Below are 26,511 nucleotides of genomic sequence, written 5' to 3'. Positions count from 1 at the left end.
CGCGGCCCGCGGCCCGCGTTTCCTGGCCAGGCCTGAGCTGGCCGTGCAACAGGCCTGAGCTGATCTCCTCCGGCCTCGGCGTCGCCTTTCGCACTTCTTGTTGCAACCGTCCCTGGCGGGCGAAATAACGGTGTCGGCTGGGCTTGCCCTGTGCCGCCGTGTCAGCTCCCGCGGTGCAGAACCGGTGCTGTTAGCCAGGCCGCAGCTGTACGGGCGGTTCCGGCCGCGACTGCCAGTAGCGAGCACGGGGAGTGCCAGTCACGAGAGCGAAGTCCTGCCCCAGCAGCGCAAGCTGCGTGGGTGAGCTGCAGGGGCCCCGTCCCGTTACCGTGGCAGGCACGTGTAAGGTGCCCGGCGCAGAAGCTGCCTGTAGTCTTGCCGTGGGTTCTAGGAGAACTGGAGCGCCACGTTGTATCGTGCCATGCCAGTTCGATAACGGATAAATGTAACCCTGGGACGGTAGCTCCCCCCTTCTGGGCGGTTCACCTGGGTAATATTTTCTAGCATAAATTAATCAACAGTAGTTAGCAGTTTATCAAAAGAAAGCTGGGTAAGCTGTGAGCTAGTAAGAGAACCGACTGGTTGCCTGACTACTAGCCTTTCCTTGTTGCCACATGCAGGACTGCATTAAAGGTGTTAATATCCCAAACATCTTCAGGATTAAAAGATTTCAATAAGCCTTATTGCTTTCTGACACAAATAAGGACACTTGTGAGAGATGGAGACAATTTGGGGGACCAGAGATTGTAAGGCATCTCGATAGGCTTTCCTAATATGTGGTATGATGATGGTAGAGACCTCCCATTTTTTTTTATTAACAGTAATCTGCAATGAAGCATTGGTAAAATTAATTCACTCTCAATTCAGATTGCTCAAATACATTTGCACTTCAATTGCTTTTTAGAATTCGCTAGCAGTATCCTAGCTTGATAGCTAGTGAAAATGAAGAATTATATATATATATGTTTAAATTGTAATATATCATATAGATAACAGGCATTTTAGCCTTTCCCACCAATGTCTTCTGCCAGTAACAATCCTGTCCATTTCAGGACTTACGTATCCACAGTCATAACTGTGACTTAAGTGTGAGCCTTCAGCTGGCAACTCAGGCAGGAGACAATAGCGGCTGTGTAAACTTGTCTGGCAGTGTAAGGCTGTTTTGATTAATGAAGGCAAAAAATTGGGATATGAGACCTTAGTCTGAGACACCAACAAGAAACTTTCAGTTACAGAGCATGCTACCTCACAAGCTTGAGTCTCACAGCTTACCAGGTCTGATGTCCAGTGCTGGAAATGCAGTATAAGACTTCTTCATGGACATGCACAGACATAAACATCTGTAGAAATCAATGCTGTTCTCCTTCATGCCTCCAAGTAAAAGTCTGCTCAGCTCTAACTTTGTTGTTTCAGGCAAATGTAACTGAATTTATTGTATAGCAATTTCCTTTTCTCCTTTTTCACACTGCTCTGTACCTTGTTCTGTCTAATTCTTGTTCTCATTCTGATTGTTTTAGAAATAAGGTTGACTAAGAACTGGAACAAGATGGTATCTGTGCTCCAAAATGTCAAGGCAACAATGGCCTGGCGGAAACACCAGCTCCTAGCAGACTTCGATGAGAATGAGAGCCCTGTACCCGACAAATTCAAGAGAAGGGCTTCTTTGAGTTCTGTCAATACCATCCGCATGTCTCTAAGGAAGCGAGTACCATTAAAGCAAGTAGAGCTGAATTTTCATAAGACCCCAACTTGGGAGAGTCTGGAAGCAAGACAGAAGTGCCAAACTCTTCAGAGTATTAAAAGAACAGCAAAAAATGCTTTTGGAGCAGTGTCCCAGGTACTTTGCCTTTGCAGTGGAGCATGGATAGAGTTTAGTTTTTGCTTCAACTTCAGTACTAAGATTTCTGGACTCTGTACAGAATGCTGTATTCCAGAGAGTCTATGCCACACACTTGCACACCGTAATGGTTGTCTCGTAGCTACTAACTAGTAAAATCTTTAATATCCTTGCTGAAGTATAGACAGGCAAATTATGGATCTGGCAGAACAGGGAGGAAGGTGAAAAGAAGAAATATGAGACATAGTTTCATCAGAGCTTTTATTACTAAATAAATGCTTTTCCCCTACTGTATTTCATCATGTATGGCAGAGCAGCCTTCACAAGGAGGAAGGTGGATAGAGACCACCATTGCCTGCAAAGAATTGTTTCTGAGAAATGTGTAGCCCTTTAGATTATTATTTTTCTTTACTCCTTTTCCTGTACCCATACTATTTATGAGCATGTTCTTCATTACAGTCAATCTAAATTTGGACTGACAAAAAATGCTAGATGGTAGCAGGGTACCAAACTCGAACTTGCACTTCCCTTTGGTGGAGACCTCTGATTTTAACCACATTAATTGTATGTTAGGGAGGCTGGCTCTTTGCTGCATAAGAGCAGCAGGAGCTCTGTTCCAATGCCTGCTGAAGTCCTTGACAAGTTCCAGGGATTGGTGGAGCAAATGATTCCTCCAACACAAATAGGTACAGAGGGTTGAGAAGCATTCATGCTAGACTAAACCTGATATGAGAATGAAAGCTAGGGATTCAGCTCAAATGTTCCTTGCCTAGAGTTTGGAACCAGAAAGACTAATCGAGTTCATTTAGCATAACATGTCTGTCTAATGCTTTTTTCAGAAAATACAGAAGTCTTGCCAAAGCCCAGTACACTCAATGGTGACCTTTCCAGCTGAATCCATCAGCAGAAGCTGTGCAACCAGTTCTACCAAGAAGAGAAGTACTACACCTCGAACCCCTTGCCGTAAGAAGAGTGTTACTCCAGCAGCCAGTTCCAAAGGCACTCCAAGATCCAGCAGAAGAGCCTTGCCTGGGCCAGCAAGGATGTCAGAATATAGAGAATGGAGGGGTTTCTCATCCTGGCTTGGTAAAGATGCTGTCTCTCTCCGGAGATCAAGAAGAGCAGCAGCACTGAAGAGCCCTTATTCATCACCTGCTCCTGCCAGCAGAAAGATGTAAGCCACATTCTTTTGTAAATCTTACTCCTTTTTTTATTACTGTTATTAGAGTATTTTGTAAGGTGAAAGGCAAGATACTAAGGTTGCTATCCTATTCCACTGAAAGGGTGTGCTGTTCCAATAGTTAAGAAGGTAGTTACATGTCCCTGTATAGGCAGGGACTGAGCACTGCATAAAGCTGAAACATGAAACTTAATTTTGTGCTGTGACAAGAACTTTTTAAAAATCATTCTCCCACTGGGTAAGTTTACACCATGTTTCTCAGCACCAGTCCCCATCTGACACTAAGGACATACCTGAGTTCTTTGCTGATGCCCTTGTGGTAAAGAAAAATGCTCTCAATGCCTCTCACTTCTACTTAGCTCTAACTTTTCCAAAGTTGTTTTATGTACTGCAAAGATACCTGGAATAGCTCTGCTTATGCTGAGCTCTTTGTAGAGAGATTCTTGCCTCAGAGATTTAACACAAATGAGATAAAGGGTTGTGAGCTAGGGAAATACTTCATAATGCACACATAAGTTTTTGTTTTGATCAAAGTCACATGAGAAATGTCAAAGCTAGAAGCTGAATCCAAGCCTTGTGAATCTGAACCCAGTGTTTGAATTGGAAGATAGCATCTTGGGGATGAATGGAGATGTGAAGCAGTTGGTCAGTGGAATTAAGAGCATGATTGCTACAGCCCTAAACTTCTTTGGGTAAAGTCTGGAGGTAACTAGAGTTGTTACTGCAGGGATAGAGGCTTGGATAGCGACACCTAGTCAGTCTGTCCTGTTTGATCTTTAGTAATGACTGTTCTGTTTGCAGAGAGTTTGACTGCGAGTTGGAGCTGGTCTCCTCAGGGATTTGCCAATTGAAGCATATCTCCCAGGCATTTGATGATGCCATTGTGCAACAGGAGAGGTAAATACCGCTAACTGTCCCTCAACTTTTAGCAACAGGTTACTTCCCACTTGGACATTGCCAATTGCAGGCTAAGTGATTCCTGTAACTCAGGATGAGGAATAGTTGCAGAACTTTCTCAGCTGTAATGTAGCAGAGCCTTTCTTTCTTCAACATACCTGTGCAGATTATATCTGCAGTTGGGACTTGCAGCTTCTAAAACCTGTCAAATGCTCTCCTTGTCTTCAGGTTTCTTGCTGTGGAAGTCAGATTTTTCCCAGCAAGAGCCTACCTTTGACCTTGTGTGAGAACAGTAGCTCCCTGCCTCTGTCTAAAAGAGGTGCCAATCCAGGCTGGGGGATGGGGGGAGGAATCCCATTGTACTGACACTGTCATTGGTGCCTGCACACTTATAAGAAAATCCTTTTATTAGATAGCATTATGTTAACAAATAGTCCATGGTACCCATAACTCAAAAAATTTTGAGGATGCAGAGGCCTCTTATACAACACCTTGGTTAATCCATGAGGTGGTAGGCTGCTGTGTTTGTAAAGGTTATGTAATTCTGAATTAGACATATTAAGACAGTAAAAACTAAAGGTCAGAAGTCTTGTCACAGGGCAATTCCCTAAACCTCTTCCTCTCTTAGAACATTCGATGTCAAGCATTCAATAATTAAATGTCAAGCACCTAAAAACCTCTAGAGAGGGCTTAGCATTAAATACTTTTATCTACAAAGACGTAAGGGCTTAAAATCCTATGTAATTCCAAAAATTCAATTTTTACCAATGGGTCCATTTCTAGGTAACTATAGGTTAAATCCTGTATTAAGTTAATCATAATATCCATTGAAAGTTCACTAAATCTCACTCCTAATATTCTCCCATCTGTTAGTGATATGACAGTTTCTCTCATTCGTAACTGAAGATAGTATCAACCAGGTAAAGTAGCTGTTCACTTACCTTGTCTATACCTGCATGCATCTGTGGAGAGAAAACCTGCTGTTTGGAGAGAGAAAGGCTTAACTCATGCTTTTTTAAAGTATTATTATGCAGAACCACAGGGTTCTTCCCTCATATTCACTGCAGCTGTCTCTGCTACAGCAGATCATTGTGCAGTTGTGAAACTTCACCTCTATGTTGTGGATTAGTGAAACCTTGTGGGTTCGCAATGAACCTTAAGTTGGGCTTCTATGCAAACAGCAGCTTTTCTCATTCCAGACCAGAAAACTACTGGTACTAATGTCTTTGTCATTCGACCTCAGTTCTCACTGATTACTAATGAAGATCACAAAGCATGACAGAACAAACTATTATCCTGAGATGTCTAATTTTACAGCCTGTCTTTTCCATCCCTAGCATTGTCTTAGCAGTTAAGACGATGCTATCACAATAACAGCAGTTGATACCTGTATTGCTGGCATTTTTAAACACAGCGATTGTACCTAAATGGATGGGAACAGGAATTCTTTGCTGTAAGTTTCTAAACATCACTTCTAGTGTCAATACATTGAACCATTACCAGGTAAATGCCTCTATTACCTTCACTGAGATCTGTACTGTGACATTAATATCTTTACCTGTTATGTTGGAATTGTTCCTTTTGTTAAAGGGAAAGTTACATCCTGAATACTATGTCCTATTTTAGCAACAAAGATAGGTGTAAGAAGTTGATTGCTGTAATGTTTCAGGAAAAATGAGAGCAGTTTCAAATGCTTGACTGAAGCTTTAAACAGTGATGTGTACTGCTTCCACTAAGCAATTTGGTCCAGTTCTCCTGCATGTGTAGATGCATACAACATGCTCTGTCACTGGCTGGGTTGTAGGTTGACTACTGGAATAACTGTGAAATAAACTTTTTTGGAGGTGCCCTTACAGTCTTGCATATGACTTTCTGCTCTGGTATCCAATTGCCATGAGTTTTAGTGTTACAGCTCCCTTTTCATCTTTTCCATGATGAAACAAACCTTGATCTCAAACTGTTTATAGTTGCCAGCTCCATGTATTGTTCTAATGTTTTTCATTTTAATGAGTTAGATTACATCACAAGAAATGCTCCTGTTGCTAGTTGAAGTATTGCAGTACTTAATTTGTGTACTGCCATTTATGCTCACTGAAGGTAACAAAATATTCTCTTGCTAGTCTTTAAAACTGTTAAACAGTGAAAGTGTACAGATCCCAGACTTGTTCCTTGCTCCCATCTAACAGTTTTCCAGCAATTTGCCTGACAACCAGTTAATTAACCTTACTGACTTCATGCTGCTAATGGCAGTCTTGTTCTTCTGCAGGCAAAACGCAGTATCAAACTACTACTATCTAATGGCACAAAACTTACAGTCTGCGCGTTGATCTTGGAAACTTTCTCAAGCTATCGGGAGGCGAGCAAAGAAACTCCATCGAGCACTTGGTACCTCGACAGAGATGGCTGTAACTATTGTTAGTTTATGAGTATATATAAAGGAGCACTTGAAAGGGTGCACTCTATATCTTGAACAAGCCATTACATTTTATAATCTTTCTTGACAAAGCAGCTCAGGACTTCCCTTGCTTTCTCTTTTCAAGTGAACAAGAGAACCAAAATTGTACCACAGTGTATTATCTCCTGCTGAGATGAGGGTCCATCTTGAATTTGACTTTCATAAGGCAGTAAATACTTTGAAACTTATGTTGAACTGACCAGTAGGAATGGCCAGAGCAAGGGCCACAGACTTATGAAGGGTGATCATAGGTAACGGTAGTATTTAGACTGGTATCTGATTGCCATGAGTTTTAGTATGAGTACTTTGCATAGTAAAAGTACTGGTCCATTATTTTGAAAACCTAATAATTTTTTTCTGTATATGAACAAACCAAAAGTTAAACATCATGTTTAACTGGAAGTTAATGAAACAGTAGTGGATTGTTTGAGTTCTGACCACAACTGCCATTCCAAGGCAATGGGTTTCTGTGAAGTCACTCACGCCACAAGAGAGGAGCCACATTAGGACTTGTAATTCATGGCCTTAAGGATTGCTATTAGACTAGCCTAACTAATCCTATCTTAAGTAGTTGGGTTCCAGACAAATCAGAGCAACTTTGTCATTTCTTGCTGCTGCTTTAAATAGCATCTTGGCAGTTGAGTTAAACATTGCTTTTATACAACATTTGTCCTTTAGTTATATGCAGAAATTGGTTACTACAATTAATGTAATCTCTTACAACTACTGTTATTAGCTAGTATCACAGTGCAGGTATTTTATTTGATGAAGTATACTAAGCATTTGATACCTGTATTTTGCTTCTAATTACTTTTTGAAAAAAGTAACATTCATTTGACAAGCCTTTTTTGGTAGGTGATTCACAGTTTAACAAAGTTTAATCTTTCAAACTAAAGCAAAGATTTCTCAAGCTTCTAGAGTTCAATGCCAGGGCTGTTTTCCATGGTAGCAGCTTTGTGCAGGCTTCTCAGATTACATTCGCTCTAAGATGAACCTTCAAACAAAAGATTGATTTGGGAAACTTTGCTCTACTTGATAATTCTTAAGATGCATGTGTAATTCAGTAAAACTGGAACTACTAAGATTTTAATGGTATTAAGTATAAATATGGGAAGCAGTCATGCTCAGTTCTGATGTACGTGTTAAGTACTGATTTTAAACTTGCCCCCGATTGTTCTTTTTTCTTGTCAAGCTAGACTGTTTTAAAATATTGAAACAGTTAATGAGGCCTGGAAACATGAAAACAGCCCTGACTTCCAGGCTTTCAGATGACTGAGAGCTTTTAGCTTGTGGTATTTCTTGATGTAGTTTTTGTGTGTTTTGCGTTGTTGTTGTTTGTTTTTTTTTTTTAACCACCTTTCTATATGGAACAGTAGCTTGAAGTTATTCTTTGCATGTACTAAAACTACTTCTATAAAGCTTTCACAAAGACGGTGTCTCATTACTGAAATATTTTCTTATATGACTTCAAAAGCAAGGAGGGTTTGAGTTTTCTGAAAAGTCAACCTCCAATCTAAGTATTATTTTTGATAGTCAGATGTATTAAACAGCCTCTATTTATACGGTTTCCACTGGCTACTAGGACATGTACAATGATGATCTAATACTTCCCACATCACTGGTAAGAAAATCAGTGACACTGTTTGCTTAAAGTAAGGAAGGTTTTATTTAAGTGACTAATCTGTTACAAGATTTTAAAAACCAGCTCACATCAAAATCTATACCAGTTGTAGAAATCTTACTCCTTATTTCATATTAAGAAATTCATTATTGTACATTTTTGAATCTTTACAAGGCAGCCATAAGAAATATAAACATTTGTCACCAGATAGAACCTTCTCACTGACAAACAATATTTAAAAGTATGCACTTAATAAAACTATAGACTGAAAGAACATGTACAATTTCAAGTTTCCTTGTATGAATTCAGGTGTAAGTGGACTGCCCCCTTCCCTCCCCCACATAGAAAAATAAGTTATGCAGAAGGCTTGGGGTTCTGTGAGAGGACTGCCATTCTGGGCCCTACACTAGTCCTCCCAGAATAACCTTATCTTTAAAGCTTCTAATCTGTAAATTATGTTTCAACATTATAATCTCTGGTATACCATCTCGCAGCACGTCACAATAAACCTGCCTTTCTCTCTCTTTCCCCCCCCATAAGTTCTGTACATCCTTACAAATGAGAAATGAACTGTCAAATTTGTTTCATGTTCTCCCATCCCCCACAATTATATCCAGTTTCAAAGGTAGCTCATTGAGATAAATACAAATACGGGGTAAACTGTAATCCCCTTACCTTGGGTTTGAACTAAAATGAGGGAAAGAGGAACTACCAACACCTGACTTCAATTCCAGAATCCATGGCACAGGATTCTAGCTGCTCCAGGCCATTTCTTATTTCTGAAAAAAAAAAAGAGCTCTTTTCATCCAGAAAAATGTGTTATTACTTCCATTTTTTATGGGGGACTGAATTTAGGATCATCTGTAGGAACTTATATTTACACTTGAGTGATTAAACATCATGGAAGTCAAATTACCTTGTTAAACCCACATTTTCTGCTGAAGCTATGAACACATGAGGAATCATTGCTCTTAGAGAAACTGAGATAGATAAGTTAAGTTGGCAAGGTTTGTGTTTATGGGAATTCTATCCTGAACCACCTCCAGAGGATGGAAAGTGTCACTTTCTCCCCTGCATGCCTGAAATGAACAATTCAATGCAGAAATCTTGAGTTCAGATCCCACATTTCAAGCTCTAATGAGAAGAATTATGAAACTGCACTGTACAATCTCTTCTCTCCATTATTAAGCCAATGAGCTTATTAAAAAGGTGTCCATACTCCAATCATCTAGTACTTTTATGATGTACTCACCTTTCTGTGGCTTAGATGCAAGAGTGGGGAAAAAAGGTGGGGAAAATCCTATTTGTTCAGTAACAATTGTTGCACTTACAAATTTTAGAAACTGAAAATACCTATTGATTTCAGGTATTATTAAAAATGCTTATAAACAAAGTTTATAGCAAATTTAGGACAGGAAACAATATAGAAAGAAGGAAAAAAATCTTTTTTCCCCTTCTAAATTTATTCCGTGAAGTACATGATGATACAATAGATCTAAGTATTGGGGATTTGCGTAAATACACACATTAGTACTGCCCTGGCCTAAAGACTGCAATGTATAAATGGGACAACTTGTTCAGTTCACTAATAATGGCAAACAAAGGCTATTTTGCAGAATGGTGGAGCTTCCAGGTAAAGTGTCGTCGTTCTGCTTATTTTAATAGTAGATTAAGGTGTGTCCTTTTTTTTTCTCTAGTTTACTGATAGTTCCACTTCTACATGACCAGTGAAAGTTTTAACTTTGTTTAGAAGTGACTTCCCTAGGTACTAGAGGAACAGGTGAAGTAATCTGTAAGAATTAAGACTCTATGTTCACATAAACAAATCAAAATGGCAGCTCTCATGAACCCCAATGAACGAGAAGAATTATCAATGCCATGTCATTTTTACACCTAACAAAATTTTATGCTGACTATATATAAACCATGCCACAAAACTAAACAGGAGAACTTTGGTCAAGCAAGAATCTGTTCCAAGAGCACTAGTGTATGCAAACACTTCAAAAAAAAAAAAAAAGTTATTCAAAATAAATAAGCAGATTTGGATCAATATCACTACTCAGGTCTGTGGAATATTCTGCACTCTTTATACAATGATATCTTTTTTCAAACTTACCTAACTAGACAACAAAACTGAATAAACAATCATTGTGGGTTTTTTTTCTTAAAAAGTATACTGGTTACAAATTTGCTGTGATAGCAGAACCAAAACTTCACTTAAGGTGTCTTCCAGTAGCTACACACACACACAAACAAAACACCACAGTTGTGAAGGTGTGTTTTCACAATATCTCAGATAAGTCTACCACTGCTATTAATCACAGCCATTTTTTTACAGTAATTTAAAACTGGATCCCTATCAATAGGGCAAAAAAAGTAAATGCTTCCAACTGTGGCCTACTTTGCACTGACTTGCACTGCTGACTTAGCACCCACTGGAATAACAGTTTTGTGTTTTACAGTTTCACTTATGCTTCCTCCATTCAGCAGGTTAAAAGAATGTGCTTTTCTGTAACAGACTGGAGGCACTAAAGGTGCTGAAACTACTGATGAGTCTAACCTGTGTTCCTTGGGCACCCACCATTCCTGCCTGACTTCTCTGTCCCTTTCCCTTCTCTGTATGCTTTAACATTTCCATAGCCTATAAAGTTTAAGTAAGTGCTGACTGCACAGAAACTGCAGCAATGAGGACTTGCAAACAGAGAATAAGACGACTGTATGATCAAGCTTATCCTCAGCAAATGGCCTGCTTAGGAGGACTGATAATCCTGCTGTGAAAGCACAAGTAAAATTGAAATCCAATTGCAAACTGAATACCCATGAACCACTGCATGTGGCTTCATGTGGACAGTGTGTAACTAAAACTCTGACTGGAAGGAAATGTTTTAAGAAAAAACACGATTGAAAAATTATGTTATAAATCTAGTGACTCATCAGGCAAACCTCAGAGATTGCCCAAAGCATAGCTGCGGGGGAAAAAAAAAAAAAGCTAGTGGTTCAACATGCATGAGGTCCCCAGCCATTGCCACAGAATATTTGTTGAACTGTCAGCCTAGTTGTGAGATGTCTAAAATCACACTCATCTTGTTCATACTCCAACAGAAGTTGTTTTACCATTTTAGTGGCAACTGGCTAGTGCTTTCAAAACAAATGCATCTGGCCTCTGATGTTTCAGAAGATCAGCTCCTAATCAACATGAAGCCTTAACATCCAAGCTAATGCCTGTATCACTGTTTGCCAAAGTGCTCAGCTGGAGGCATGTGATCAGGAGATAAACCATTCTATCCCTGAGCAATAAGTAGTGTTGGAATTATGCAAAGGCCACGTGAGCTCTCATATATTGTAGGAAACGAAGTCAGGGAAAATATTTTCAGCTTGATTTCAATCCCATGTGTAGAAACTTTGAAATTGTTACCACTCTAAATCATGCACACACGCTAGCATTTGTTTTACTACTATTAGCTCATAATATTCTTAAGAGAAGCCAGCACAGTGACTACTGTAAAGGTGACCCGGTTATTAACAGAAATACACAAAATCAGAGTTTTCATGACATGGTACCCTGCAAAATGACATTGTGTCTGCAAGAATAAAAGAGAGACCTTAACAACCTAGGAGATTTCTCTAACCTTGTGCTCAGACGCTATTTCCTTTAATACAGTCACAGAACCGCACACAGATCCCTCTTTTGAAAGGAAGTAGGCCTTTCTACTACTACAGCAACTTAAAACGAAAAATAGATTTTGGAGTCTCTTGGATGATAGAGGTAGATGGCTAAAGCAACGTTAGCTTTGAACTTTGCAGCACGAACAGTGATGACTGTCAGGAGACATGCTATACAACACCTCAGTGCTTAAAAAGAACTTTGCAATCAATCACTGTTGCTTTTAGGTCCCCTCAGCAAATTTAAAATTTGCCTAGTGAGTTCCTCCCTCACAAACCTTGGATTCCCGCACCTATTTAAAACTAACAAGCAGGAGCATGCTAACAGTGAACTGACTGGAGGGAGATGGAGTCTGGTGTACCTGTGCAATCTCCTCCTAGCTGCAGAGGATAGGAGAAGAAAAGGACTATGTGATTAGAATTATACACCCAGTGGGCCAAGACAGAACACAGAATAATTCCTCCAAGTTTGTGGGTTAAAGAACTAGGTGTGATACTACTGGGGAAGCATTTGTAAACCTGAAGACTGCTTCAATGTAGTTTGTGGATATCTTTCATTTAGCTTTGAACTGGCTGACTTGGCAACAGAGCATAAAACCCCAGCCCCCTGTAATGTAGTTACCTACTCTTAATTAGTGTGAGCTACCAAACTTTTAGTATCTTTCCTAAATCTTCAGCAAGGATTACCCCTTCCCTTAAAGGAAGCATTATAAAAAACAAATTACTGATGTGCCAGAGATCTTTCAGGAAGTTTGAAATAGGTAACTGACAATCTTGCCAAGTAATGTAAAAAAATAAATCAAAGATCTCCATTTGTGAGCTACTTTGCTGCCTTTTAAGGCAAAAAGCCACATTACTATGCCCTTCAAAAAGCACACTGAAACTTTTGGGTGAATAGGGAGTATAGACTTAGGTTTACTTCTGCACTGTCTTAATAGTTTTCCACTGCATTTCTTGTTCGCTTTACATATCAACTTTCAAAATCATTAGCCAACAGACTTGTTGAGAGACTGTTTCTCGTCTAGCTACAGACTAGGAAAACCTGAAAGTAAGGGGGGGGAAGGCATGACACCCTCTCAGCCCCAACTTCTTGAAATTAAGAACAAACCAACCAACCAACCTGAAAAAGAAATCTCCTATTGACTTCAAGCTTTCTCAGTGTCAATAGTCTGGTTTTAACTTTTAAAGAAAAGGTTTTTTTATGTGCACTTGTAACTTCATTGCAGGCTTTAAAACATGCTTCAGTTCAGTCATGAAAGTTCTCTTGGTGAATTTAGTGCAGTGGAAGCATCTGCATGAAGAATCTGCAAATTGCTACTATGTTAAACTAACTACAACACTTTAGAAATATTACCACTTAGGGAAAATTACACACATTTTACTTCTAGTAAGTTCACTGAGAAATCCGAGAGAAATTTACATCAGTAGGAAAATGTCTATTTGGCACCTGCAATTTGGCACGTCCATTCTTTGAAGCTCAAATGCTGTAATTCTGAATGCTACAGATTGTCTTAACACAGCAGTTGCTATAAAGCATGAGAAGGTAAACAATTTCCCCATAGGAATTCCATTACTTTTTTTCTCCTTCAGTTTAAAGATTCTAGTTAGAATAATGAAAAAAGTGATTGCTCTGAAGTTTGCAGATCCCTTAGTAAAAGGGCTCCCTTTAGCTTACCATCTTAGGATCTCTCGGACTGGATGGTCAGAGCCATCTCCTTGCTCAGAGTAGTCCATACATTTTGGACTGCGATGGTCAGAGCCATCTCCTTACTCAGAGTAGTCCACACATTTTGCACAGTCACCAAGTTCCACAAAACAATGTGATCTTTGTACACTTGCACATTACTTTGTATACAGCAACACTAACTGCTTCAAACTGTGGCAGACACGTTTATTTCTAACATGAAGTTTTTTATGATTTGGTTCATAAGTGGAGTTCTCCCATTTACTTGATGTCCAGCACCTCACACAAACACGAGTGCCCATGTTGGGGTCTGCTGACCAACACTGTAAGCTGAAAGGAAATCTTGGGTTTAAGGCACCCAAAAAGCATCTTGCTGTACAAATCCTGACCACCCATTATTGTAGTTCCTACCTCTGCTTCCCTTGCAAGCATATCGCTTTATCAAAAGTGAAGTGGAAACAGATACAACTATTTAATGTTTAAAATGTAAACCTTCTCTGCAACCTATGGGACCTACTGTTTATACTGTTTTGGGTGCAGCTAGTTAGCTGATACCATAATCCTTCTGAGTAAAATCAGCCTGTTACAGCTTTTTCTCTTATTGCACATTTTATTATATCTGTTGTAAAAAATAACCAAAGATATTTCCTGTTGCTTTGATGTTATAAGCACTTGCGATCGTTTTAGATTATTTTAAAATTTCCCAATAAATGTGTCAAGAGGAACAAACTGGAAGTTCCCCAGTTGGTGTAAGAAGGCAGATTCCAGAGCAGGGAAGACTCCGAGGTACAGGTTCCCCTCTACATCTCTTAGTTTGAAGCTGCCTAAATATTATCTTTGAGGCATGCCTACAAGTTTAAGGGGGTGCACCCAAGATCTATATTCCCAAGCTTCCTAGGAAACAGATTCAAATTTATGAACTCCACCTCGAACCCAAGCAATGGAGGGCAAATGCCTGTCATGATCTTTGTCTGATTCGGGCTGGCTCTGGGCACGCTCTGGCTTGGGGTTCGAAGAAGGTGGGTCAGGTTGCTGTACAGACATAGTCCTGCGGAGATGGTTTCTCTTGCGCAAAAACTCAGGTTGGGAGTGGAGGCCAAAGCTGCCTTTTCTCAAGATCATCCGAGAGTTGTTCTTTTTGGGTCGTGAATGGAGACTGAACTCCAGCGAGGCCAAGTGGGCTGCATAACCTTCACTGAGGAACTGAAATAGGAAGGAAAGAAAGGGAGTGACAAATTACTGCTGCCTCGACCTATGAGCTCTATGAGGAATTAAGTTCCTATCTTTGGCATCCCAGTTAGACAGCTACAGAGTACTAATACTCCTCTCCCCTCACTTTTTTTTTCAGCGACCTGTTCCATTTTGTCATTGAGCAATATGCGATGCATGCACTTGGAGATACAACTTATGATACTCAATTCTCTTTACTATTCACCCTGCCAGAAAATGCATCATCTGCACACAAAACTACCCTTCTTTCTCTGAAACATTGTCTCTGCTCTTTATCGTGTGTATGTGTGTGTGTTTGCACATGCATTCACATGCACGCATTTCCTTGTTCCCCCTAGGACTTCCTGACTGAGTAAGCAAGAGTTACTTACTTGACACTGAGCCTGGTATTTCTTTGTTGATCGTCCAACTATGTAGATCTGGGATGGTGACAGAGCCAAGACATTGTACACAGAAATATCCTTCATGGAACCATATGCAGCACAGATTTTGATGTGGCACTGAAACAAATATTACTTCCAAAGTGACCGCTCTATTGAACACCATGCACTACAAGGATGGCACTTGTTTCACAATGAGGCAGCAGATGAGTTCATTGTTAACAACCTCATTCTGTAAACCACAGAAAGCTAAATCTGTCTGCCTGCATGCCAGCAAGAACTACAGATATGCACACAGGAAAGAGCAAGCAGTTCATTTATTTATTTGTCATGCCAGGAGGCCCCTTTGGATGCTTTATCAGCCCTCCTTGCTGTTTAAAAAGTGAGAAAAGAAATGAGGAATGGCAAAAATACTTTGTGATGGCCAGTGAGATTTACTGCTCAAAAGGAAGTGAAATCTCTAACTTCACTGAATGACATTCTCTGGAAAAAGGTTTTAAGGCTATAAACAGGTTTCTAGTACCTCTTGCATGAGATTCCGGAGAAAAATGGTCTTTTGTCGCAGTGGGTCATGAACAAGTCCATCTGAGAAGAAGATCATCCCTTGTGGGAAGTTGTGTTGAGACAACCATGAAACCACACGCTGTTTTTGCATATCTGGACGGCCAGTAATATAGATAATCAGATATCCCAGGTCCTGCCAATGCCTGTCAAAAACAGTAGGTAAATTATGTAGCTGCAGAAAGAGAAACAATACCCACAGGTCAGGTCAGCATTGCTTTGCTCAGCACAGACCCAGTTAGAAGTCAGACGTTATCCTTCAGCAAGTGGAAAGCAGCATGCCTAAGTCTCTGCTCCTATCGAGAAATTAAGTAACAATGACTACAGCTTGAGGGAGATGGAGGGAAGCAAGAGAGATTCTTATACAATATGTTATATAAAATACGACAGCCATTTAAAAATGTATTTAGAATAGACCTTGCTACACATCAAGTCCTGCTACCTCTGAAACTTTTAATGAGATTTCCTGCCATTTCAGCTGTAAGGAGTGGAAACCCTTGAAAAGTGACAACCCTCCATTCCCATGCAAGTTCCAAAATGAGAGCTGTATTTCCCCACCCAGTGTGACATTAACAGACTTCCAAGAATGGATTAAAAGGCCTTTTAATTTTTCCTCCAAAAAATGCTCTTGCATTCATGGCACTTGGTATTTTTGAAGTAGACTTATGTCCTTACTTGAAGTTAGTGAAACACAAAATACTCTTTGCTAATCACAGTAACACATGGAATCATTATTAATTCACTGCACACACTTTAAGGCCATATTCCCAAAAAGCAACTTTTAATCTTTAGGCAACTTAAACTACAAATGTCAAAGTAAACCACAGTATGCTAAGATTCCTCTGAAAATCAGGCAGACCTGATGTCCAAGCAAATATAGAAATATATCTGCAAAGAATCCTGGCCTTTAAAGAACTGTTGTTAATTTAGTAAAAAAAAAAAACCTATTCTGCCTGCTTCCTTCCTATTGTATTCAAACAGGAAAGTCAGAGATTTACAAAGTGGAGTGTGCAAACCTCACTTACCTGACAACATCAACGGCCCCAGCTCGGACTTTGGGATCACTTCCCATAATTGAAACACTTGCTGCAAATGAACCATCAATGCTGAATACAACACATTCCATTCCTCGGGGAAGCACAGTCAGGTAACTTGCAGCACTGCTCTGGTCCCCTCTGGAGAGTCAAAGCAATAAATACATTTAAAAAGCAAAGTGTCAGAATGTATTTTCTGCACGTTCTAGTTAAGACCTGAAATTAGATCTGTCTGGATCTACAGCTTCAAAAATGACTGTCAAATAGGGCTTCTGATTTTAGCCTTATCTGGGGCAATTAAAACTTACACTTTTAGGAAACAGCTTTCCAAAGAGAAATTTGGAAGCTGACTTTAATAAGAAATCACATGTGTATAAATATCTAAAAGAAAAAAAAACCAAAACAGCCTGAAGTACTCAAACTACTATTCAAACATGCTATCTGCCTATATATGTATATATATGCCTATATATGTACACATATAAGACATGAATGCTATATATATGCACACACACATATACATACACACATAGCACACAGAAATTAGCTAAATTTTTTTTCCGGCAGTCTACAGTTACTGGCAAATTATTAGAAATTACAAGGGAAGAATTGATATGCACCTTTTATTGGCATGTACTTACACAAATCAGCTTTTCTCCATTAGATAAACAGTTGGTAATACTAGCATTACCCATCCCTCTATCCTTGCAAATTACAATGGGAATGCCAATCCAGAAAAGTAAAAAAAACCCCAAACCTAAACCAAAAGAGAAATGCAATCATAGTTGGCTTTTCTCATGGAAAGGCATGTGAAATGCAATCTTCTCCTCATGATGTATTTTCCCCAAGAGGTCTGGACATTAAGACACTAATAAAGCACAAAGCGATCCAACGCTCTTACCATCCCATGACCTCATGTTCCCTAAAAAATGTAATCTGAAGACCACATCTTCTTTCCTTTAGAAAGATGATTATTGTATGATCTAGAAATTTATATCTGGTGATGAAGATTCTTACAATATGTGTGCACAGCTTAGTGAGCAAAGACAGGACAATTTCTTTCATTCCTGTTTGAAACTTATTCCTGCAGTCTAAAAGCCTGTGGGAGCTTAGGTTCTGAATACACCTTAATTTGTTTTTAAGTAACTCTCTTTTCTTGAATTGATTGTCTGTTCTATTACACTGAGGTCAAACATTTCTTCCTCCTCAATTAGCACTACATAAGATTGTAAATTGACTTTGGACTTGGTTCACTGGTGGGTAACAACACATTCTGTTTCAGCTAAATTCATCTCACTGATTTAGCCTCCAAAGAAGGGATTCAAAGGAAGCTGTAAAGCTCCTTCCTAAGTGGGTAGGCAATTTAATTCTAAGTGCAATGTTAAACTAAAATTCTGTATTAAATCAAACTGGATTTTTATTAAACATAAGATTTTTTAAAAGCACATCTACCCCAGTCCAACAAAATTTATTTCACACATCTTCATTCTTCATGCTTTACTTAGCACAGAGATTTTTAAGACATGCTGGAGAGCTAGGAGAGCTGACTGATTTTACTTCAATGAATTGTTATTTTCAGGTGCTGGGTTTTTTTTTTCTTTTTCCCAATTTAGAACAAGCATGGTCTTGAGTACAGAATTAACGTTAACTCTTCATCAGCCTGACATCAACAGATAAACAGGTGGCTGAGAGCAAGGCAGTACACTCTCTACTGTTAATTTCCATAAGAAAAGCTTCTTATCAGGCTGAGGAACAAAAGCTATACCCTTCAGCAGTCTTCTCCCCAATGAACAGGCTGCAAAATATCACAAGTCATACACTCTTGCCACAAGAAGACTGATTACAGTCATCCAGTCCCCATATTTTGCAAGACCAAGTGCTCCTAAATTGAATTGTACTGAGGATTTGTGTTGCAGTAGGGATAAACCCAGTGGCCTGGGCACCCCCAAACTGGCCAGTAAACAGATGATCACTGCTTCAAATCTAAGCTGACAACACAGTGACAAGACCAAGAAAAGATAACTAACTGACCAAAATCTCCCTCCGCACCCCCTTCAATCTTACACATCTTGGTGTCTTCCTCATCACAACAACCCATCACAGCTGTAGTTCCAGCTTGGAGCTATTACCTGACCACCATTTTGATGGGATACACACCAACTCTCAGTCTCTTCTGTTTGGGTATGTTGTAGGATATCCGGCCGCTGCTGTTGGATATCTCTGTGTCAAAGTACACCCACCTACCCGAAGATGGCTCAGTCATTATGAATATATCAACCTGCAAAAACAACAAAACAGTCATCTAGTGTGATAGTAGGCAACACCCCCCCTATTTACAAGGCCTGCCAAGCCTAGATCACATTAGTATCTCCAACTATGGCTTGTACTAAAAGCTTACAAGGAAGTTTGAAGGAACTACAAAACTTGGTAAAAACTTCACAGAGGGTCCTCTCAATTAGAAAATGCTTCCTAACACACAGTACAAGAGTTTATTGCCTTCATCATTTAAAGCACTCAGCACTGCAGGTGTGAAAGCAGGTGTACACACTGCAGGTGTATAGAGCTCAGAAACGTGGCAGGAAGCCTAAACTAGAAAAAAGATCATTTCAGCTTGCATGTGTATATTACATTTTTGCATACTAAACCTACAATATGGAAAATTTCATCTGGTTATTAGCAAAATGAAATCTTCCTCAAATCATAACCTTGCCTACAAATGTAAAACCTAAACACTTCAAATTATCAAGATTTTTCTTTTTTCAAAAGGTTTCATCAATATGGTTTTCTTCAACTGAAATATTTAATCAAAATGAACATAAAGTGTATGAAGTACTTTGACTTGAACTGGCACTTTTTAGCAATAAGTACATCAGTAAATCTGAAGGAGGTATCTGCAAAGCTCTCCTCCTGTACTCAATTTTCACAGAACTTAGGCATACAAGGTTTATGTGGACTTCTTCAGTGCTCAACATGGGGCCAGATACTCTACAAGACTGGCCAGCAGCTTATGAGATCACGCTGTTTGTGTGGATATCTTAATAACTCTGCAGATATGCTGCTCTTGGACATAATGATGTTACACTGGGATGTAACTATAAATAACACTAAATTTATTCTGAACTGATGAAATTCAGAACTGAGTTTTTCTGAGGGATGAGCTTTGGTGCAAGGGAAGAAATGACAGGTATTGCTGAACCAGAAGTGTTATCAGGATCAAACAATGGGTTTACTCCTTTCTTCTGCTTTTTGACTGCAAAGTGAATTCACAGTTTGAATACAGATGTGTACCAACTGCCTCTTTAAAGTCTTGGATAGTATAAGTACGAGAAAAGCTTCACTTTGTACCCTAACTGATTCTGAACTTCCAACTTTCAAATGCACCATTAGCAGAGAGAGGGCCAAGGAAAACGTTTTTATGATTTGCTAGGGTAAAATCTAACTTCCTTCCAACCTGCAAAGGAATATAAGACCTAATCAGGAACAGAAATATTTTCTTTTGAGAATCATACTTCTAGCTTTGTTTTATTCAGCCATTCTGTTCTTACCTTCTATTCTTCCCCTTTAATGCATTTTCTCAAGTCAAGCCATTAAAGATGAGGGCAGGGTGTGTGTGTGTATGTGTGGTTCAGAAAAATGGTTTTTAAGTTTTCATTGGGCATTCTGAAAAAACTGCACAACTATAGTCCTTTCAGATCAACATTTTCTTTTTTCAATATCAATGTGAAAGCTAATAGAACAGCATTCTGCTGACTGTGGTCATTGAGTTGTTCTGGCTCAGTTTTCCCTCTCCACATCAAGAGATTATGAAATATAGCTTTTTATGTAAAGTTAGTTGAGATCCTTGGAGGGACAACATACAAGTGTAAAAAAAATACAGATAGTATTTCTATTAGTTTTGAAACCCCTCAAAATTAGAATAAAAACTATCAGTAATTCAATCACTGAGTATGGAATTCTTCCCAGCGCAATAATTCGTAATAATCTTAACATTTTCACTCAGCAATGCCTTTCAAGAGATTTTAATGACAGGATTCTATTCAATACCCAAGCATAATATGCATCTGTTTTACCACTGCAGAAACACAGCTTATTGTTCATCCCTATCCTTCTGAAATAGGAATATGACTTCAAGGCAACCAGCCAGCACACAATAATCTATGTAGGGAGGAAAAACATTAGACTATAATGCCCAGAAAATAATAGGTTAAGTAAATCCCAGAGAGGCACCTCCGGCCTCAGGAAAAGCACTGAAATGCTGAAATATATCTTCAACCTAGTTTGCATTTGCACACTAAAACGCTGAATATGTTGTCTTTTTTACCAGCCCAAATTCATCTTAGTAAAAGACCCAGGGCTAAAATGAATCCAGTCTACAAACCTGTAGAAACCCCAACAGGCCCATTTCAGGAATTCAGGAAAACAAGGGTAGTCTCCAGGACTGATCCTTGTCTCAATAAAAACTGGCATGTCAAGCCCATCTCAGGTTAATTAACGTTTTCTAATTGGTCAACAGACTGAGGCTGAGATTACCTAGGTGGCCAGTCCCTTGGGTGCATGAGAGTATATGACTGGCAGAGACTCTCAGAGAAGCTTAAGCTCCTGTCCCCTTATCTTGACCAGATGGCCTCATCCTGATTATCACTACTCTGTTGTGCCTCAACAGGAGCCACCCAAAGCAGATGAGGTTCAAGGAAAATTTCCTCCTGCTGAGGATAGCACTGTGATGTGACAGAGCAGATCAGGCTCTCCTGTCATAAGCAAACTAATACTTCAAGGTCTGTTCAAGTCTGCAGGCCACACTGCTAATTGACATAAATCCTTCCCCCCCTCTAATTCCCACTAGGGAAGGTGGGAGAGGGATAGCCTTTCCTTTGACAGATTCAATGGTCTTGTGGTAAAAATGGTTTCTTCTAATTTCTGCACTGTACCAGTTACAAGAGTGTCCAACTTTTGACCAGAGGCATTGCTATGATATAGGCACAAACAATGCATGCCAGGAGATTCATTAAATACACAGCTTTGATCTGCAGTCCTCCTGACTGTAGATCTAACTGAAGACCTTCAGTGCAATCCAATACACTCAGATACATTTAACTGATGTTTTGAACTTACATTTGAGAAATGGCACAGAGCGGAAATTATTAAGTCTTGGAACCATACAATTGTGGTGTTCTTCATAGGACCACTATGAACCCCTTTGGTGCCCTATTCATCATTGTGCCAGAACCACCTTATCAATGAATGAAATGTGATCAGATTGAAGAAATTTATAAAAGCTAATAAAGAGCTGTGATTAAAATCTTCAAAATCAGACAAAATCTGTGATCCTGTCTTGCATGTAAACTCAAGTGATGGGGCTGCTTTAAGTTTTTTTTACAAACCATATGGGACAAGATTGAAGCAGTGATGGTCTTAAAATTGTAACCATAACTTATATTGACAGTTCAATGTGTATCAGCACAAGGTATGCTGAATTCTACGACAAAATCTTAGAAGCAGCGCATCACTTATGTCTTGTGGAGTTGACTAACAAAGCCCAGCTGTGACAGAAGCATGGTCATTAGAGACATGGTTCCAGAAACATCCATCCCTGCCATTTGCACTAGCAAATATACTCCAAAGAAGGCATGCCATCAGCAGGCTGATCCCTAGAGGCGTCAGGTTAGTGCTGCATCTCAGCAGAATGGGCACCCACAAAACAGGTCAAGTGTCAGGTGAAGCCTCCACGCTTCAGTTTTACTCTCAGCTCAGCAGCATTGCTCCGTTAATTTCCACAAAAATTCTTACAGTCTCAGTGAACACGAACAAATGTGTTCACTTAATGCTTGGCTTTGTTAGCTGTAAGCCTGGCTACTGCAGGCAGCTTTAGGAGTGACAGTTCCAATCGTGTCACATTACTGCTTAAATTCTAAAACTAATCTTTACTCTTCCATGTATAAGAGAAACAGCAGCCACCTAGCCTCTAGAATCCCTATTCCTTTATCTAGTTGTCTTACCTGGATAGGAGGATATACATTTTTCTTTTAGTGATTTGCCAACCACTACAAAATTCTTTTTCCTCCTTGCTCAAAAAGTTAATTGCCTCCAGTAGGTGGTACAATCAGATGGCAGGTTCAGAAATCACTGCACAGCATACTCATCATTAACCAGAGGAGATGGCCAGCATCATGTAAGAAGGATGAGAGCTGGGAAAAAGGTCAGCTATCAGGAAAGCCCACTTACAGCACATTTTTGCTGAAGTGATGGGGGCTAGTGACATACTTCCCCTCACTGTAAGGCTTTCTCTGGTACTATACATGTGTGCTACATTCAACAACTGTTTCTAGTAAAAGCTGGTTCAGAAAAATAAGGAAATTGATTACTCAAACTTTACCTTTTCACCTGTTAAAGCTACCATGTCCAGAGGTCCATACATAAAGCGCCCAACTAGTACCTGAGGACCGTCTTCTGCTGCAATGACGTCATTAGCTCGGTGATTAGCAGTCACATTCTGAAACAAGAACAGAAGGTGGGAAGGGTAGTATTTGCTTTTGTAATGAGGCTACTGTCTCTATTATGTTATTATGAACAGTGACACAGAAACACAGTTCTGGACAGTGTGTCTGAGGTACGTCACAGTGCACCTTAGAGCACCTAGCAAAACTGCATTCCTATTTCAGCTGGAGCCAGGTTTCCAGTAATGGTGGGTTCCTGAATAGACTTTCTAGTGAGAGCGCTTAAGATGACCAAATAAGAGAGAACATTTAAGGGAATGCCAATTATCTTCACTTCAAGTGGTGCCATAGATTCACACGATTATGTGCAAAACACATGCATCTTAACTGACATTTCTAACTGAAGTGGCATCTGAAGAATGAAGAAAATATTTTTTTCCTGAGTTATGGATTCATCTAGCATATAAGAAAGTAGAAGAATCACCTCTTTGCTTAACTGAAACTTAAGGCATCTCTGTTATTTAAAGAAAGAAATATACTTTCTCCCAACACGTACTGATAAACCAAGAATAAATTGTTCCTGTTCCCTAACTGTTAATTTGTTTGCCTCTGGATTACGTTAGCAGTTTTCAGCTCTTTGGTAATATTCAGTTATGTAAACTCATGCTTTGGGAGATCAAACTCTGTTTAAATTGCTGCCAAACCCAAGTTCTATAGCTGCCATAGATATTCAGATTTATACTTACTCTCAATTTGACATGTGTCCTTTTGCGTAGCCATTTTTCTCGTGGATTGGATGGACTTAGCATTGCTGGATCCAGGCTGTCATTTTCCTTGAAATTTACATTTTCATACCTCATCACCTGAAATTATATTAATATTTTAAATAAACAGCGTGTGGCCTGAGGAGTCCCGGTACTTGGCAAAGAAAGGGAAAGTACACTGCTGCCCCAGACGAATGACACTGCAGAGCCAAAAGCACAATGAAAGCAGAAAGAGGTACAGGCCATATGTTCACATTAATTGTACAGACAAATAAACTGCTTTCACTCTGTTGGCAACACAATCTCAAGTACTTATTGAACAGCTTTTCCATTCACAACAGAGCTTGCACATTCTTCCAGAGAAAATGGTGAAAACATTAGTAAGGTATCAAGTGACAGTCACATTGTCTCCTCATGGTCTGCAAAGTCAGTAAAGCAGCTTAAGACCACAAAAGTAATTTTCAATGTCCTTTATGGGGCAGAGGTCAGATTCCTGACTCCATCTGCATTGATTTTCTATACATATACCCAGACAGAATAGTTCTTATCCCCTTTTGGATACTACCACTGCAGTAGGTGATAGGCTCAGGATTTGGCTTGTGGCTAGTAACATCTGAAGATAAGAGGACTTTAACTTGTGAACATGCAGAACCCTAATATGTCATACAAAATACACATTCTTACAACCTAAATAACACACACTTACCAAGAAACTTGCATGTCCAACTCAGATTTCAGGACACAACCCACAGATTACAGAATCTGTGGGTTATGCCCTGTTTCAATTGAAACCACAAGCCCTGTCTTACTGAAATCTGTGGGTTGCACCCTGGGATCACGGATAGCGTGAGCCTACTTCATTTTGAATAAGAAATAGCTTAGTCTGTTTCTTTCACAAGCTAGCAGAAAATTACTCAAGTTGAACGGTTGGTTTTCTGTGCTGAAGTTTTCCGCCCTGGGTGCCCTCTCTGGAAGAGTGGCCTAGAGTCCCTTTGAAAGATGTCTCATATGAAGTCTCTTGAGTAAAATCCTGCTGCATTCACAGCCTTAGCAAAGCAGTTGGCTTGCAACAAATCATAGTAATGCTGAGAGGTCAGCGTGTTTTTTAACAAATTGTCATAAATTCTATTCACTGGAGGTCATGTGCAGGAAATGTATGTGCCCACAGGAGCAGTTAGCCTTAACCTTAACCCCCAGCAAGGGCAGAATGTCCAGACTATGCTGGAACTAACCAGTCCTTTATGTAGTGCTGTAAGCTCACATATTGCTTTATGGGCATGTTCCAAATGCTTGAAGGGCTTACTAAATTCTAAAAACTGTAATGCACATACAAGTCTAGGTAAGACTTGTCTAGGTAAGAGCTGCAAAAGAGAGGAGAAACATCTATGTACAATTATCTAGGGCTCTTGAACAGAAAAAACAGGGATTTGCATCTTGTCACTTCCAGTAGAAACCTCTCCTCTACTTTGGGATGAGCATCAAATAAGATTCCTGTTCTGGACACTGTTCTCGTTCATGGAAAAACTCTCCAGCAACTTCTGCTTTGCCTTGATTATGGTGGTGCTAGTTATAAACAAAGTTTTTTAAATTAGCTTTTAAAATTCTGCATTGCTTAATGATACATTTTGACTGGAATCAGATATACTAAAGGATGCTCTGAAAGGACAGCAAGAGGTTAAAGGACTCTTAGAATTTCATAAATTAAAAACAGCAATCAAAAACTCCACAAGCATTCTGGTTACCAGCCAGACTGTCTGCTGCACAGTCAACTCACAGAATGCCATATAAAGATGGGGGCTTGGTACAATTGCACAGTATGACTCAGCAGCAGTTCTGGACTGGAGGGAACTCGGCCTCTGAGCTTCCATTCCCAAGAGCTACCAGGTGTGCCTCCAGGGAGCTAACACCATTGACACCAGCACTGGGAGCAGGAGGTGGAGGGAGTTAATACTCAAGAGACCAGCTAAAAGGTGTTGCAAGAGAGGCAGGCACACTGACATCTGCCAAACTGATTTAATGAAAAAAAAGTCACTGTGCAGTTTTCTGCATTATTCTCTCTACTATTTGCCTGGCAGCAGCTGTTTCATCATTCACTGGATGTAAAAAACACACTGATCCAAATTAAACTGCTTGTGACTGGCTTTTGGGTGAGGGTCACCCTCACCACTTTCTCTAGAGGTCAGAGCACTGCATTATCCCTAAGTCACTGTGAGTTGCTGACTAATTACTGACACAGTAGGAACAAGAGACCCATCATATGACTCAGAAATAAATTCTGAGGAGACAGCGCACACAATGCCTCAAAATACTCTAGTATAGTTACAGGAGAGACTTGATTTTCTTACAGGAGCAGTACTTTCAAACTGCTGGTTTATTATCAAATGTATGCTAATAATTTGCTATTTATTAGGGAAATATGTAATTAAGGCTGGAGATAGCCTATTCCTTCAAAAACAGGAGGAAATTAATACATAATACAGGGTTATACTGATCTGGGGCATGGGAGGGTGTCCTGGTTTCGGCAGGGATAGAGTTAATTTCCTTCCTAGTAGCTGGTACAGTGCTGTGTTTTGGATTTAGGGTGAGAACAATGTTGATAACTCACCGATGTTTTAGTTGTTGCTAGGTAATGCTTACACTAGCCAAGGACTTTTCAGCTTCCCATGCTCTACCGACTGAGAAGGCTGGAGGTGCACAAGAAGCTGGGAGGGGGCACGGCCAGGACAGCTGACCCCAGCTGGCCAGAGGGACATTCCATACCATGGGACGTC

The 26,511-nt window shown here is 39.8% G+C and overlaps 2 protein-coding genes across 2 annotated transcripts in view; one reads left to right on the top strand and one right to left on the bottom strand.

Annotated features, from left to right (window-relative positions):
- Window positions 1–1,546: 1,546 nt before the first annotated feature.
- FAM64A (family with sequence similarity 64 member A) lies at window positions 1,547–6,241 on the top strand. Its single transcript, XM_009278369.2, has 4 exons — window positions 1,547–1,837; window positions 2,677–3,011; window positions 3,819–3,914; window positions 6,181–6,241. Exons 1-4 carry the CDS (start codon window positions 1,547–1,549, stop codon window positions 6,239–6,241), a joined length of 783 nt encoding a protein of 260 aa, XP_009276644.2.
- Window positions 6,242–14,231: 7,990 nt separating this feature from the next.
- Window positions 14,232–26,511, bottom strand: part of PITPNM3 (PITPNM family member 3) — a 144,197-nt gene continuing 131,917 nt past the window's right edge. The window contains exons 15-21 of the mRNA XM_019471787.1: window positions 23,723–23,839; window positions 22,916–23,032; window positions 18,672–18,820; window positions 16,534–16,683; window positions 15,471–15,654; window positions 14,939–15,067; window positions 14,232–14,540 (exon numbers count right to left, since the gene is read on the bottom strand). Coding sequence (XP_019327332.1) covers window positions 14,232–14,540; window positions 14,939–15,067; window positions 15,471–15,654; window positions 16,534–16,683; window positions 18,672–18,820; window positions 22,916–23,032; window positions 23,723–23,839 — 1,155 coding nt within the window. The remainder of the gene's footprint in view (window positions 14,541–14,938; window positions 15,068–15,470; window positions 15,655–16,533; window positions 16,684–18,671; window positions 18,821–22,915; window positions 23,033–23,722; window positions 23,840–26,511) is intronic.

The sequence above is a fragment of the Aptenodytes forsteri genome, unplaced genomic scaffold, assembly GCF_000699145.1.
Source record: "Aptenodytes forsteri isolate BGI_AS27 unplaced genomic scaffold, ASM69914v1 Scaffold66, whole genome shotgun sequence".
Lineage (NCBI taxonomy): Eukaryota > Metazoa > Chordata > Aves > Sphenisciformes > Spheniscidae > Aptenodytes > Aptenodytes forsteri.
Note: the sequence above shows the minus strand (reverse complement) of the source record. Positions and strands in the feature narration are given on the sequence as shown.